Source organism: Propithecus coquereli, unplaced genomic scaffold, assembly GCF_000956105.1.
Source record: "Propithecus coquereli isolate 6110/MARCELLA unplaced genomic scaffold, Pcoq_1.0 Scaffold165, whole genome shotgun sequence".
NCBI classification, from domain to species: domain Eukaryota; kingdom Metazoa; phylum Chordata; class Mammalia; order Primates; family Indriidae; genus Propithecus; species Propithecus coquereli.
Window position 1 is genome coordinate 3,647,948 of NW_012141080.1, and position 12,637 is coordinate 3,660,584.

Consider the following 12,637-nt stretch of genomic DNA (forward strand, 5'->3'; position numbering starts at 1 on the left):
AAAAAACGGGTAGAAAGGAAGAGGGGTGGAGGGAAATGGCCTACAGGATCTCCGTTTCCTAGACATTGGTGCCTCTTTCTCATCCCAGTGAGGATGCTGGGAACAATTTCTGAACCTCATTTGTCTGTTAAACCAACCACCAATGATATAAATTGCTTTTTGGTATTGAGTGACCTGATTATGAACTCAACTGCTTCTCTCACTAAATAGTTTAGGGACACACTCAGGGACGCCTCACAGGTATTTCTTTATGATGTTCAAACAAGACGGTGGTGCGCGGATGGATAAGGCAACTGGCCATCACTTTGCAGAAATGAAAAACTGGTCACATTCAGGGAAACATCTTGGTTATCACTCTTGAAGCTTTCTCTGCACAAAACTTTGTTGGACAAAAGTCACTCACGTCATGATTCTTGATATCCAGCTCTATCAGCAAAAATACAATTAAATGGATACAATTTACCCTTTCTCTGCAAATGTGGATTGGGATTCAAGATAATCTTATTGACAGAAAATCCCATCTTTCCCCTATGCTTAGTGATGCTAAACTGAATATTCTTTAGAAACTATGAACAATTTACTTATTCTCATTGAGGAATTCTTTTTTCAGATGAGTTTTGTGAATCCATTCTAGTGACTTTTTAAAATTAACAATTTAAATGTTAATATTTGTCAGACTTATTTTTATGGCTACCTTCTATTTATGCCATGTAATGTAGATTCTCCATTTGAAGGAATTATAAACAATTTAGTTCTTAAACATTTTCTTTAGAGCAATTCATATTTTTACTTAAATAGATAAATTTAAATTAAAGCTTAGTAGAGGTGATATGTGTTTATGGAGAAACATATGATAGTAAATGAGGGACAGCAGTTTGACAATCACCTCTCATGAGCCTGTGGTCCCCTCTGGAGGAGGAAAGTGACAATCACCCAGCACTAGGGGTGATTAATGGAAACTACCTGCAGGTATTAAAACCACAGGGTATTTAAGGAATTAATATCTTAGGGGAAGGATCAGATCAGGCAAAGCAAGCATGGGATCCTTGTGTATAAGCCGAAAAATGACCTTTTCCTCATCATATTTAGCAACGATGGGTTCCATTCCTTGCATGATACACACTGTTGTGGGTGGGATCATCTTCCCTCATAGTTAAGCATATAGACCCTATGCCAAGAGAATGCTCCCTTGTGTTCTCTCTCCACCCTAATGGACTTGGTATTGCAGGCTCCAGACACCCTTGTGCTATTGCCCAAGAAATACTATCATCCCAGAGAGAAGCAGTGAATAGGGAATAAAGACTTAGATCTGCAACAGTTCTTTAAGTGTCGTTGTTGAAAAGACTGGCTAAGTGGGAATTTATTACCTCCCAACCCAATTCCCCATCTTAAATTCCCAGCTCTGCCCATAATTCATCATTGTTAAATCCTTTACTGTCAAACTTGATCCACAGGCATCTCAGGGGTCATAAGAGTAGCATTCTAAGGCTTAGAGGTCCTTCTCTTTATCTCTCCCAGGGTAATACAGCACAGTGACAGGAGAACCCCAGTGGACCTGGGTTTGAGTCCTGGCTCCATCAATTGATAACTGTGTACCTTTGAGCCAAATATGTAACCCCACTGAATCTCGGGCTCCTCATCTGTCAACAAAGAATAATAGTATCTTCCTAATTGGGCTGTTTTGAGGGTTTGCATTTTATAAAGGGTTTGGCACAGTACCTATACCATTAAACACTAATCTATGGTTGCTTCTAATAATAATATCTAATAGTATCTATAATATATCTAATAATATCTCAGTAGGTACTGAGATACCTTCTTTTTTTTTCTTGTCAATTCCATTTTTTTTAAATTTTAAAATATTGAGGGGATACAAGTGTTTTTGTTACATGAATATCTTGTATACTGCTTAAGTCAGGGCTTTTTGGTGTGCCCATCACCAGAAGTGTTCATTGTACCCAATAGGTAAGGTTTTATCCCACACCCACCTTCTCACTCTCCCCCTCCCCCTTTCTTGGGTTCTCATGTCCTTTATATGGCTTTGTTCCCATTTGCACTCATCTGTTAACTCCCACTTAATAGTGAGAACATACAGTGTTTGGTTTTCTATTCCTGAAATACTTAGGATCGTGGTCTCCAGTTCCATCCAAGTTGCTGCAAAAGTCATTATCTCATTCCTTTTCATGGCTGAGTAGTACTGCATAGTTTCTATATACACATGCCACATTTTCTTTATCCACTCATGAATTGAAGGGGGAGTGCCCTGGGAGTGCACTGCAGCTGGGACCCACATTGTACTCTCCTTTCAGTTCTGCCCATGCGGGCTCTCTCGCCTCCCAAGATTAGTTCACAAATCTCGTTTCTATGCCCTTGAGCAACATGATCAAATCCTGGGGGTATAGGTTCCAGCCTTCGGGCCTGTCCCTTGGTCCCCGAATTTCAATCCCTGACAGTGCCAGGAAGAAGCGTGCTGGTCCCGAGTTGCCCATGGAGCGTTCAAGCACGCTTAATGTCCCTCCACTTTGGGGTGTGCCCTGCTGTACTGGACCAGCCAGGTGAGCAGCACCAAGGAGGGCCAGTGGGCAGGGAGCTCAGAGTCTGAGCGTCCCTTGGTCTGCTCTAGGTTTTCAAGAAGAAAGGCTGAGCCCCTCTGCGTGGTAGTCTCAGTGTAGCGGACATGCCAACAGAGGGGAAGCAGCCACTTTTGAGAGTCCCTGCTCAATTGTCCCTTGGGGCATGTGTGCCACTTGGCAGCAGCAGGGAGGGGAGAGAAGGGGGAGGAAAAGAGTCTGAATGGAGGAGAGCAACACTCTGGTCATCTTTGTCCCTCTCCCCGGAAGGTAGCCTGCCTGGAATGGCCAAGCTCTGGGATGACACACATCCCCCAGGACCCAGCAGCCCCCTGTGGCATCACGGTCTGGTCAGGAGTTGGGAAATGTTTGTGTGAGGATCATTGGCACGAAAACTGAAGGGCTGAAGGTCCCTGGGGAAGACAAAGGCAGACAATGGGCGGAGAAACTGCATGGTGCCTGCCAGCTTGGCTCCTGTCTGTGGCGCAGGGGGGAGTGACCCCGAGGAGCTGCCAGCCGGGTGCTTTGTCTTTAAGAAGCTCCCAGTTCACTGGTGGCAGCAGCTTTTCCACTCTGAGGGTAGAGAAGCTCCCCAGCAGCTTGGGAGCCGCTGACTGTCCCAGGTGTGAGGGGAGGAGAAACGAAACCCATCTACCTTTTCCACAGGACTCCACATTTCTCAGGGGTTGATCTCTACTAAAATCTTGCTCCTTGGTCTGCTCTGCACTTTCTTCCCATGAAATCGCTGGTAGGTGTAATTCTGAGGAAAAGTGCCGGAACCCGAGTTAGGTTTTGTTCCATCTAAAACTTTTCCCTCCTTTCTGAGACAATCCGGTGACCAATGTCTCTAGTCAGCCATCTTGCCCCACCCCTCTCCCATTCTTAACCATAATTTTTTTGTTAAAAAGCAATAATTCATATAAAAATCCTCTTAAATATATTTTAAAGATAGGCATATGAATATGTAGACACACATACGTAATCATAGATGCAGGGGAAAATATTATTTAGATCCATTGGCCTTCCTTTGCTCCGATAGTTCTTATTCTCCATTGATCTAATGCTTCAAAATTTGGAAAACTTGAGAACAGTTGCTTCCTGTTTTGTCTCATCTCTCTATGCTTCCCGTCCCTTTTCTTTTTGCAAAAATATTTCACTAGAATACCTTTCAAGTAGAGGTAGCTTTATCTTAGATGATTTCCACAACGACGTGTTTACATGTCCATTACAGTAGAACAAAATAATTCAGTGTCTCCTCAAGAAGGTAAATATGTTCATCCCAGCATTTGATGCTTTCTGGTTTCCAAATAAGATTTAACAATTCATGGTTTTTTCTTGTTTGTCTTTCCTTCTCAATGAAGTGACTGAGATTCTTTTTTAAAAATATAATCCTGTTTGTTTATGCAATCAGTAGAGTCTTTGACCAGCTTTCAAAATGAGGGCATTTTCATTATACTGGCATACCTGGCAAACCAGGCCAGCATAGAAACCTTTTTCAAGATTTTCTAAATGGGGCCACACTGGTCAGCGTTTGGTACATGAAAATAATACACCTATTGAAAATCTTCTCAAACATCATTAAAACTTGGAGGTAAATTTGTTTAGGTTGAAATGTCTTTGTGCATAGAATATTATGCACAAAAAGGCCTTACCAGAGGAGGGGCTTTTAATATTCAGCCTACACTTTCCAACACAACTGGCTTTTGATGTTACATTATTTTCAGATTTGGTGTAATCATCCATGAAAAAGTAGTTTCCACTCTTCTGTTCTAAATCCTTAATTGAATGGAGTATATCTTAGATTCTTGCTCAACATTTACACATTTAAATTACCTTGGAAATAACTGACTTCTCACTGACTCATGCAAAAACTAAACAAGTTTCAAAGATAAACAGAATACTTTATTATAAAACTTATAAAATAATTAAATATTACACATATATTTTGACTTTTCTCTATAATCCATGGTTTTATTCAACATTTTTCCTCAAAATTAATATCACTTAGGCAAGTGAGAACACATAATAGGCTATTAATAAATTAATTTTTCATAAAATAAAAAGAAATGAAGAACTTGCTATTTTTCAGAGGGCATGGTGGTGTGAAAACTTTTTTTTTTTTTCCTGATGATAAAATGGTTACAATTGTTGGCCAAGCCCAGTAGATTGAGAGAAGTTCCTAATTATTGAGTTATGTACAACTCATGATTTTAATTAGAATGGGAACAACGGATGCTGCCAAATTTAACAAACCACTGTCTAGTTGGTTATGCTGAGCTGGTTAATCCAGCTAGAATTGAGACTTTTTAAAGAAGTAAAACTGGGTTACATTCAGCAAAAAAAGTTGAGTAGAATCATATAAATATGCCCTTTATAACCACTTCACTAAAAATTACAGGAGGGCACAGTCTCACATATTACTTTGGTTTTGGCAAAATACTGTGGTGTTTTTTTCAATTGAGAACTATCTTAACCTCATTAATGCTTACCAACTGCTGGCTTCTGATGACTGAAAATATTCTCTGAAAAATGATGATAAAATACTTATTCACTGAAGAGTCTTGGTATAGGATGATTTATTAATATTAACGTAGCAAAAAGACAGATGGATTTTTCTATTGCCACTGTTTCTTTCTTGTTACCTAAATCCCAGGGCAAATTTAAACATGTCAGTTGGTAGGAAAAAGCCACAAGTAGCCTTTAATTTTCCAAGCAGCTCTGATAATATGTATGGAGCATTTTTATAAATGACGACCTCCTAGATTTTTTTAACCAGAAATAAACATTGTCAATTCTGATTCAGCAAGCACCAAAAGTTATGAGGTTGCTATTGTGTGGAGGGCGTCAATATTTGTCTTGTACATGAGTTGTTTTGTCCTGAACATGAATGTCAGTCATGTGGAGATAAGAGTCCATGGTGCCCTGTTTTCATCATGTTCCTTGGAATACTTTTCAAGTTGTTAGTCTTGGAGACTCTCTACAAGCAGAATAAACAAAATAATAGACACACACACACACTAAATAAACATAACATGAAGCTTGCTAGTCCAGCAGCAAGCATAATCGTGAGCACCATTTGGCTTCTCCTGGTTTGGGTGTTCACAGTGTTTATGAAACTATGAACAAATTCCACGCCACAGTTAGGCAAGGTGTTCCATCCACCTTTGACTGCTCCAGGTCTGTCTTGGACCCAAAGTCTTAAAGGACCTTTATAAATCAGATGTCTTTGCCATCAAACCCTTTGAAGTTCAAAACCAAGGTTGACATATCTCAGTGTGATTCACCAACTTCTTTCGTATAACAGTGCAAACCAAAGATTTTTTTTTTTTAAAGTCTGATTTGTCATCGCTTCCTATTTTCAAGTGCTTCAGAGTACCATGTGCTTCAGGGAATTGAAATAGGAGCCTGGTGACAACCTGTGTGTTCCTCAGAGCTGGCTCCTCAAACACTGCTCATAAATGGTTTGCGGTGCTCAGCTTCTGATCTCAAAGGTACTTGGTCTCTCTGGAGGCTGAAAGGTAAAACCGTGGCCCTAGGGTGCTGAGGGGGACACTGAGCTCAGCTCTTCCTTGTGCATGACTTGCAGCACTGTTTACCATAAAACTTGTGGTTGCAGACACCATGCTGAGGAACCAGGTGACACCAGGCGAAGAAATCTACACAGGATGGATCCTCTAAAACAAGAAAACACAGTCAGCATGTTAGTGACAGCTGCCAGCCTTTTCTTAAGGTAAGAACAAAAACTTTGGGCCCACCTACCGTGTGGTTCTTCCCATTGCACATTAGGACTTTGGTAGGGGCTTGAGACAGGGGCAGGATTAAGGTCCCAAAAGGGACTGCAACTATTAGCAAAATTTAAAGTCCTAGCTAGTCCAAGATCAATGTCTGATTCTCCCCACAGAGCTGGGGAGCTACCACTGGTTCTGAATCACAAGGGGTGGGGACTGATACTGTATATTTCTAGCAAGTACCCAGGGGATGTTGATGTGGCTGATCTGTGAACTATACTTTGGGGATCCAGGAGCCTAATACATTGGAAGTTAAAACACCTGGATTTGAGGCCTACTCCCAACATTCTGTATAGGCTTAAATAAATCTCACAGCCTGTTTGCTAATGAGTGAATTTAAGACAATACTAATTTCTGTAGTTGGTCAAGTAAGATGACAAATGTGATTATTTATTGGAAGCAGGACATAGTATATCAGGAATTCTTATTCAGATGGGCCTAAGGAGATACGGAATGCACATGAAATTATATGTAAAATTGTCTTTGGTGCACATTTTAGGAGCTAGGGCCCAGGCATCTTAAAGTACATTTTTGTGTTCAAAATATTTAGGGTCTGTAGGATATATGAGTAAAATATTCTCACTCATAGCTAGAATGTCTTATCTCCTTCTTCTTATGCAAGCCTGAAGCTTTGACTCAACCCGCCCCCTTATCCCTAGGGGTACCCAAATGGCATCCTTCAGTGACTCTCCATTGTGCCTTTGGACATGGCACACAAGACTCTGAGATCTCCTACTTCTTTTCCTGTTACTCTGAGTTTGTATCCTGTTGTTCTAAGATTCTTCTCCCATCTCACAGTAGCCCTGTGATCCTTTCAGAACATAAGCTAGTTCATGCCATGCCTCTGCCAATGTCCCACTGAAGTCAGAGATATGGTCACCTCCAGGGTGTGGTTCATCCTGCCTCATCAGCAGAAGTGAGTTGTATCCCTATGCTAAGTACTCTTTTTGATGACAGTTATGATGATTACTAGTAGCTGGTTATTTGGGCTTCTACCATGAGTTAAGTATTTGATTTACGCTTTTAAAAATGACTTTGGAAAGCCAGGAGTCCTTTCTTTGCCTCACATCCTGCATGCAAATAATCAAGAGATATTATCGGCTCACCTTCCTCACTTCCTTGAGGTCTCTGTTCAAATACTGTATCATTAAGAGGGCTGGCCATTCTATCTAAACTGCTTTTCCTACCTCCTCCTCCTCACCTCCAATCACTCTTTCTGTATACCCTGCTTCAGTTTTACTTTCTGCTACTTTATCATCATCCGACATTGTATATTATTGGTTTGTTGTCTGTTTCTATCTAAAAACAAGAAGTTTGTCTGAAGATGGTACATTTTGTTCCTTGCTCTACCTCCAATCAGACCCCAGAGCAATTCCTGGTTCATAGTAAGTACTAAATAAGTAAACATTATTTTCCTACCTTATAAAAAGCTGCCCAATGTTGGAGTCCTTGCTCCTCCCACCCTACAAAGGTGCCGATCTGAAGATGGGGGATTCCATGAGGAGTTTATCAGGCTTGAGGGCCTGGTCATCTCACCAGTTTGCAGCCCAGGCATCTTCCAGACAATGTAACGTGAGGACAATTATCAGGGTAGTATCACTGCATGGTTCAAAGTCATAAGGATATTTGAGGGGAAGGCTGTACCTCAGAAACCCTGGTGGTGCCTAGCAGAGGGCCTTAACCCACAGTGGTAGTTGGAGAAAAGTCAAGGAATTGAATCCTCTTCCTTGTGTCACCATGAGCATGCTCACTGCCAAAAAGTACACTCAAATGGCTTGCCACTGTCCCTATACCTGGAATGGGAGAACTAGGAGAAAAATCCCAAATTCAGCAAACTTTAAGCCACGTTTTTTGGCCACAAAGAGTTTGTGCCCTCTACCCCTCCAAAAGGAGAGAAGTCCCTCTTTCAATAACCTTTTCCCCTGTGACTCCCCCTCATTCCTGCAACACAGGTAGAAGTGACCACCTGCATGACACATTATCCCTCCTACTCTGAGCTCCTTGTAGCTTAACAACAGGATGCTGTTTTTTTCCTTTTATCCCTGGAAGAATGTCACGTGCTTTGAATGAAGTAGAGGACCTCATGGCACTTTGCAGCCAGCTGACTAAAGGGTGGAAATGAGAAATCACTAAAGAAAGGAGGACAGGAGCTACAGGAACAGGACCCCCTTACTCAAAAATGTCCATTTCTTCCCCAGGTAGAATTCCAGCATGGATCTGGCTCTGAGCCATTTTGTGCAAGCCCCATCCTGGAACTAAGACTATAGTAAGTAAACAACAACTTAGAGATGCAAAGTGATGGGGAGAACCAGTGCATAGCAGTCCTGGAAAAGCTGTGGCTGCATAAAAAAGAAAACCCAGCAGTTACATGCTAGAAATTGATTTTTGAGCACAAGGAAATTGGATTAGGCTGAAAAATATTTCCTGGTATTTGTCAGATGATTTGAAAATAAGTTGGACTAGTAAGAATGGTACAGTTCACTCAGATAATTGAATTTCCATCCCCATCAGTACTCGTTGCACTTCACTGGAACTGACTTTAACTGTCAGTGACTCTAGGTTGTCTCCTCAGTTAAAATATGAGCTGCTTGAGGGTAATTCTTAGTCACTCTCATCTTCCCACTGATTAGCATGATCTCTGGGAATATAACTGTACACATGATGGTTACTTTTTCACTTGTTTAATTTAAAAAGGCCTGAAAGTTGACTATTTCCTACTTTCAAAGTAAGAATGAATGGCTAAAACTGTATTGCATCATGGAAGGCAATGATCCTTTGGACCAGGCACAGAAGATCGTTTTGACATAAACTGTCCCGGCATTGTGCCTTGTGCAAGCTGTACAACTAAAGTGGGCTTTACCTCTCTTTTCGGGAGCTGGACAGAAGTTTGTATTACAGGCTCGCAGCAGCGGAGGTTTCTGCCGGAGCAGGCAACTCGAGGAAGGCCGGCCTTGCTGAACACAGTGGACCGCTCGCATCTGCACGCCTCCCCCACAGGTGACTGTGCACTGCAGGAAAGAGGAAAGAGTGAGATCCACGCAGCTGGAAAACGTCCTTTCTGAGGTGAGTGACAGCAATGGAAGGAAGCTCTGTGCTTCATGACATTGCCAAGGTGCCTGCTGATGACACGAAGATTGTCTGGAGCCAGGCACATGTGCTTACTGTCAGTAGAGTCTATCCTAACAAGTGTGAACCCTTTCATCTGATGAGAAGGGTTTTAGGCAAATGCTGTCTATCTATGTGTCTCCCTGTTAAGTGACTCATAAAGAAGAGAGGTTCCAGAAATACAGAAGCTGCTGTAAGAATGCAGAAACAGACACATTTAAGGAATTAATCCTAGTATTTAAGGCATTCCAGACAATCTCTGCAAATGCAAGAGTAGGAGAGATATTCCAAAGCTGCCTCAGATGATCATTTCTCTTTTTTGGACTTACAGCCTCAGTGCCCAAGCTGAGTTGGCATGGTGGATTTACTGCCCAATCAAAATTTTAAAAAAATAAGCAACTGACAAGGACTGTCAGTTTTATTTTATCCAGATATATATATGAAAAGCAAATATATTTTGTAACAAGAGGGAAAATGCAGCACTTTAAATTCACTGTTTGTTGTTGCTGTTTTGGTTTAAAAATTTATCCTTTTTTTCCCCTAATTTTTTTGCAGAAGGCTTCATCTCACCCTGATATGGTATTTGGGAAGAAAAAAAATACGTTTGGGTGGAATATATAGCTGTAGGGTTGTCATCAAATCACCTAAACCACTTTTTCTGTAAGTAGGAGATAGTAAATATTGTAGGTTGTATAAGCCATATGGTCTCTTTTGCGACTGCTCAATTCTGCTGTTATAGCACACAAGGAGCTGTGGTCAATATATATGCAAATGAGCCTGGCTATGTTCCACTAAAACTATTTACAAAGAGTCTGGGCCTACTGGCAATTTTTTGCTGATCTAAATAATCCTGTAAGAATCAATCACAAAAAATTTAAAAAAAAAATCCATAATAATATACATAGCCCCTAGTGGTTAGAAAGCCATAAGGCCCATGACACAGCTTGGGATTCCTGACGACAATTTTTTCTCTGCAATCTAGCATCATACTCCAAGCCAACAGGATGTGATCAAAGCTTCATCCAAGTCCTCATGGCATAGAAGGGTGCCTATCACCTCCGATAAGCTTAAAATCTGCCATCTTTGGCTGAATTGCTGAACACTCCAAGCATTACCTGTGTCATCCCCACAAGGTAAGGACAATACTGTCCATTAGTAGGGTTGTTTTAAGTGAAGTACTCAGTAATATAATAATAGCTAGCATTTGTTAAACCCTTGCTATGTGCTTTACTAAGAAGCAAATGAGTAAAGTCTGTGAGCAGCATTTCTAAACAGATAATGGTTTCACTAGTAGCAGCAACCACCACCATTAGCATTCTAGGACAGGCCTAGTGCTAAGTGTCTTATATTCATTATCATTTTTCCTAGCTGTGAAAGCTGGGGTTTATGTAACCTGCCCAGGGTCATATAAGCAGTGGAACTGATTGAAGACCCCAGGGCACTCTATCTTCAGACTTTGAGGCCTTGGTTCTTCATGTTTGGACAACTATTGGTAGACTAAAAGCAACCACTCAAAGAATGCCTCCTTTCCCACATCTCACTTAAATATAAACCTCTGGACTCCGACTGCACCTACCTGTTGCCATGGTGATGAATACCATCCAGCTGCCGTGTTGTGCACCGGACTGGCTGGACAAGGCCTTCGGTTGCAGGTTTCTTCCAGGTCCAGGTTTGGTTTCTTAATGTTGCGGCATCTTCGCTCAGGGAAGGTTATCAGCTTTCCCTGGAAGGCCTTCTCACTGCATTTCATTTCCCTCTTCCTCACACCCAAGCCACAGGTTGCAGAACACTAGAGCCAAGAAAGGACACATTTAGAGGGATTAGGGGAGGTCAACCCATACACCTTAAAGATACAGCAGCCAAGTCCCTCATGCTATAGGTAAAGAAGCCCAGAGGCAGAGAATTAGAATGACTTTCCCAAAATCACAGCTCATTAGCACCATAAAAGAAAAAGAAGCCACTAGTAAGGGACCTTGAGATGCCATGTGATTGTGAGACAGACTCCAAAATTTGGCAGAAGGATGAGATCAGGGGACTATTTGGATACACAGGTATGCAAACACCTGTGGGTCCAGGTCTACCTGAGGCTTCTCCAGAGTCTAGGCCAAAGATGGTAGGGCCCACAGAAAAGGGTTAAGAGACATCTATCTGAGTGGAAGAACCACTGTACAACAAATTGTCTCTTATGTTTCCCCTTGGCTGAGATTTAACTTAATGTTGTGTTATGGCAGGGGGGGAAAGGAGAAATAAGTATAAGAAAATGTTGTGAAAAGAATTGTAAACAGTATTAATGTATGGGGTCTTGGAGAAGTGAATAAATCAGTAAAATTGGCATGAGTGTAAATATTGCGTACAACACAGAGTAGTAAGTGTGGAGCTCAATGTCATCCTATGAGGGAGGTGGAGGTGTTAGCTCCATTGCAAAGATGAGGAAACCGAGGTTTAGCCGTGCCCAACTGAAAGCCACTCCCATGCTGAAGGCTCCTTTCAAACAGGGTAAGACTGATTCAAGCCCAGGTGTTTAGCCATTTGGGTATAATCTCTCTTAATACAGGTATGGAGAAGAGATGGACATGCATAAATCATATGTTTATCACTTAGAGGGGGCTCCTATCCCCTCAGCGCCCTTTTAGTCTATTAGTGGTTTTTTTCTTCTTCTTCTCAAACTTGGCATTGGACTATAAATGCCTTAAGAGCACAGACCTCATTTGTCACCTTTGTATCCTCTGGGCTTAGCTGCTTTTCTATGTCTGTGAATTCAACCTAGTTTCCTAAGCCAGGAATCTAGGAACCATCTTTCTTTTTTCCCCTACCCTTACATATGGGCCTTCCCTGCTTCTAAGCTTGCCTATTTGCAGCTATTCCCCCACATCTAAAATGAAAACATGATTGTTCTACTTCTTTATATTTCTAAATTATCACCCCAGGCCCTCATGAAGTTTCCCACCACCCCCTGTGTCCCATCCTTACTATGCATAGGATTCTCTGGAACAACTTCTCCCCAACTCTACCTTTGCTAGATTCCTGCTCATCCTTCAAGCTCCCTGGAAAGTCTCCTCTGCCAAGAAGTCTTCCTTGGGTGCACCTCAAGGTTTCCTACAGAAATCTTCTAGTGCAGCACTTTGCATTCCTTATCATGTTTTTCTACATGTGCTTTATCAATGTTTGGTGAAG

General features: G+C 41.6%; 1 protein-coding gene across 1 annotated transcript in view; it reads right to left on the reverse strand.

Moving 5' to 3' along the window:
- Positions 1 to 5,969: 5,969 nt before the first annotated feature.
- ADAMTS18 (ADAM metallopeptidase with thrombospondin type 1 motif, 18) overlaps positions 5,970 to 12,637 on the reverse strand; it is a 125,338-nt gene continuing 118,670 nt past the window's right edge. Inside the window, exons 20-22 of the mRNA XM_012641519.1 lie at positions 11,040 to 11,252; positions 9,219 to 9,366; positions 5,970 to 6,244 (exon numbers count right to left, since the gene is read on the reverse strand). Coding sequence (XP_012496973.1) covers positions 6,129 to 6,244; positions 9,219 to 9,366; positions 11,040 to 11,252 — 477 coding nt within the window. The 3' untranslated portion in view covers positions 5,970 to 6,128. The remainder of the gene's footprint in view (positions 6,245 to 9,218; positions 9,367 to 11,039; positions 11,253 to 12,637) is intronic.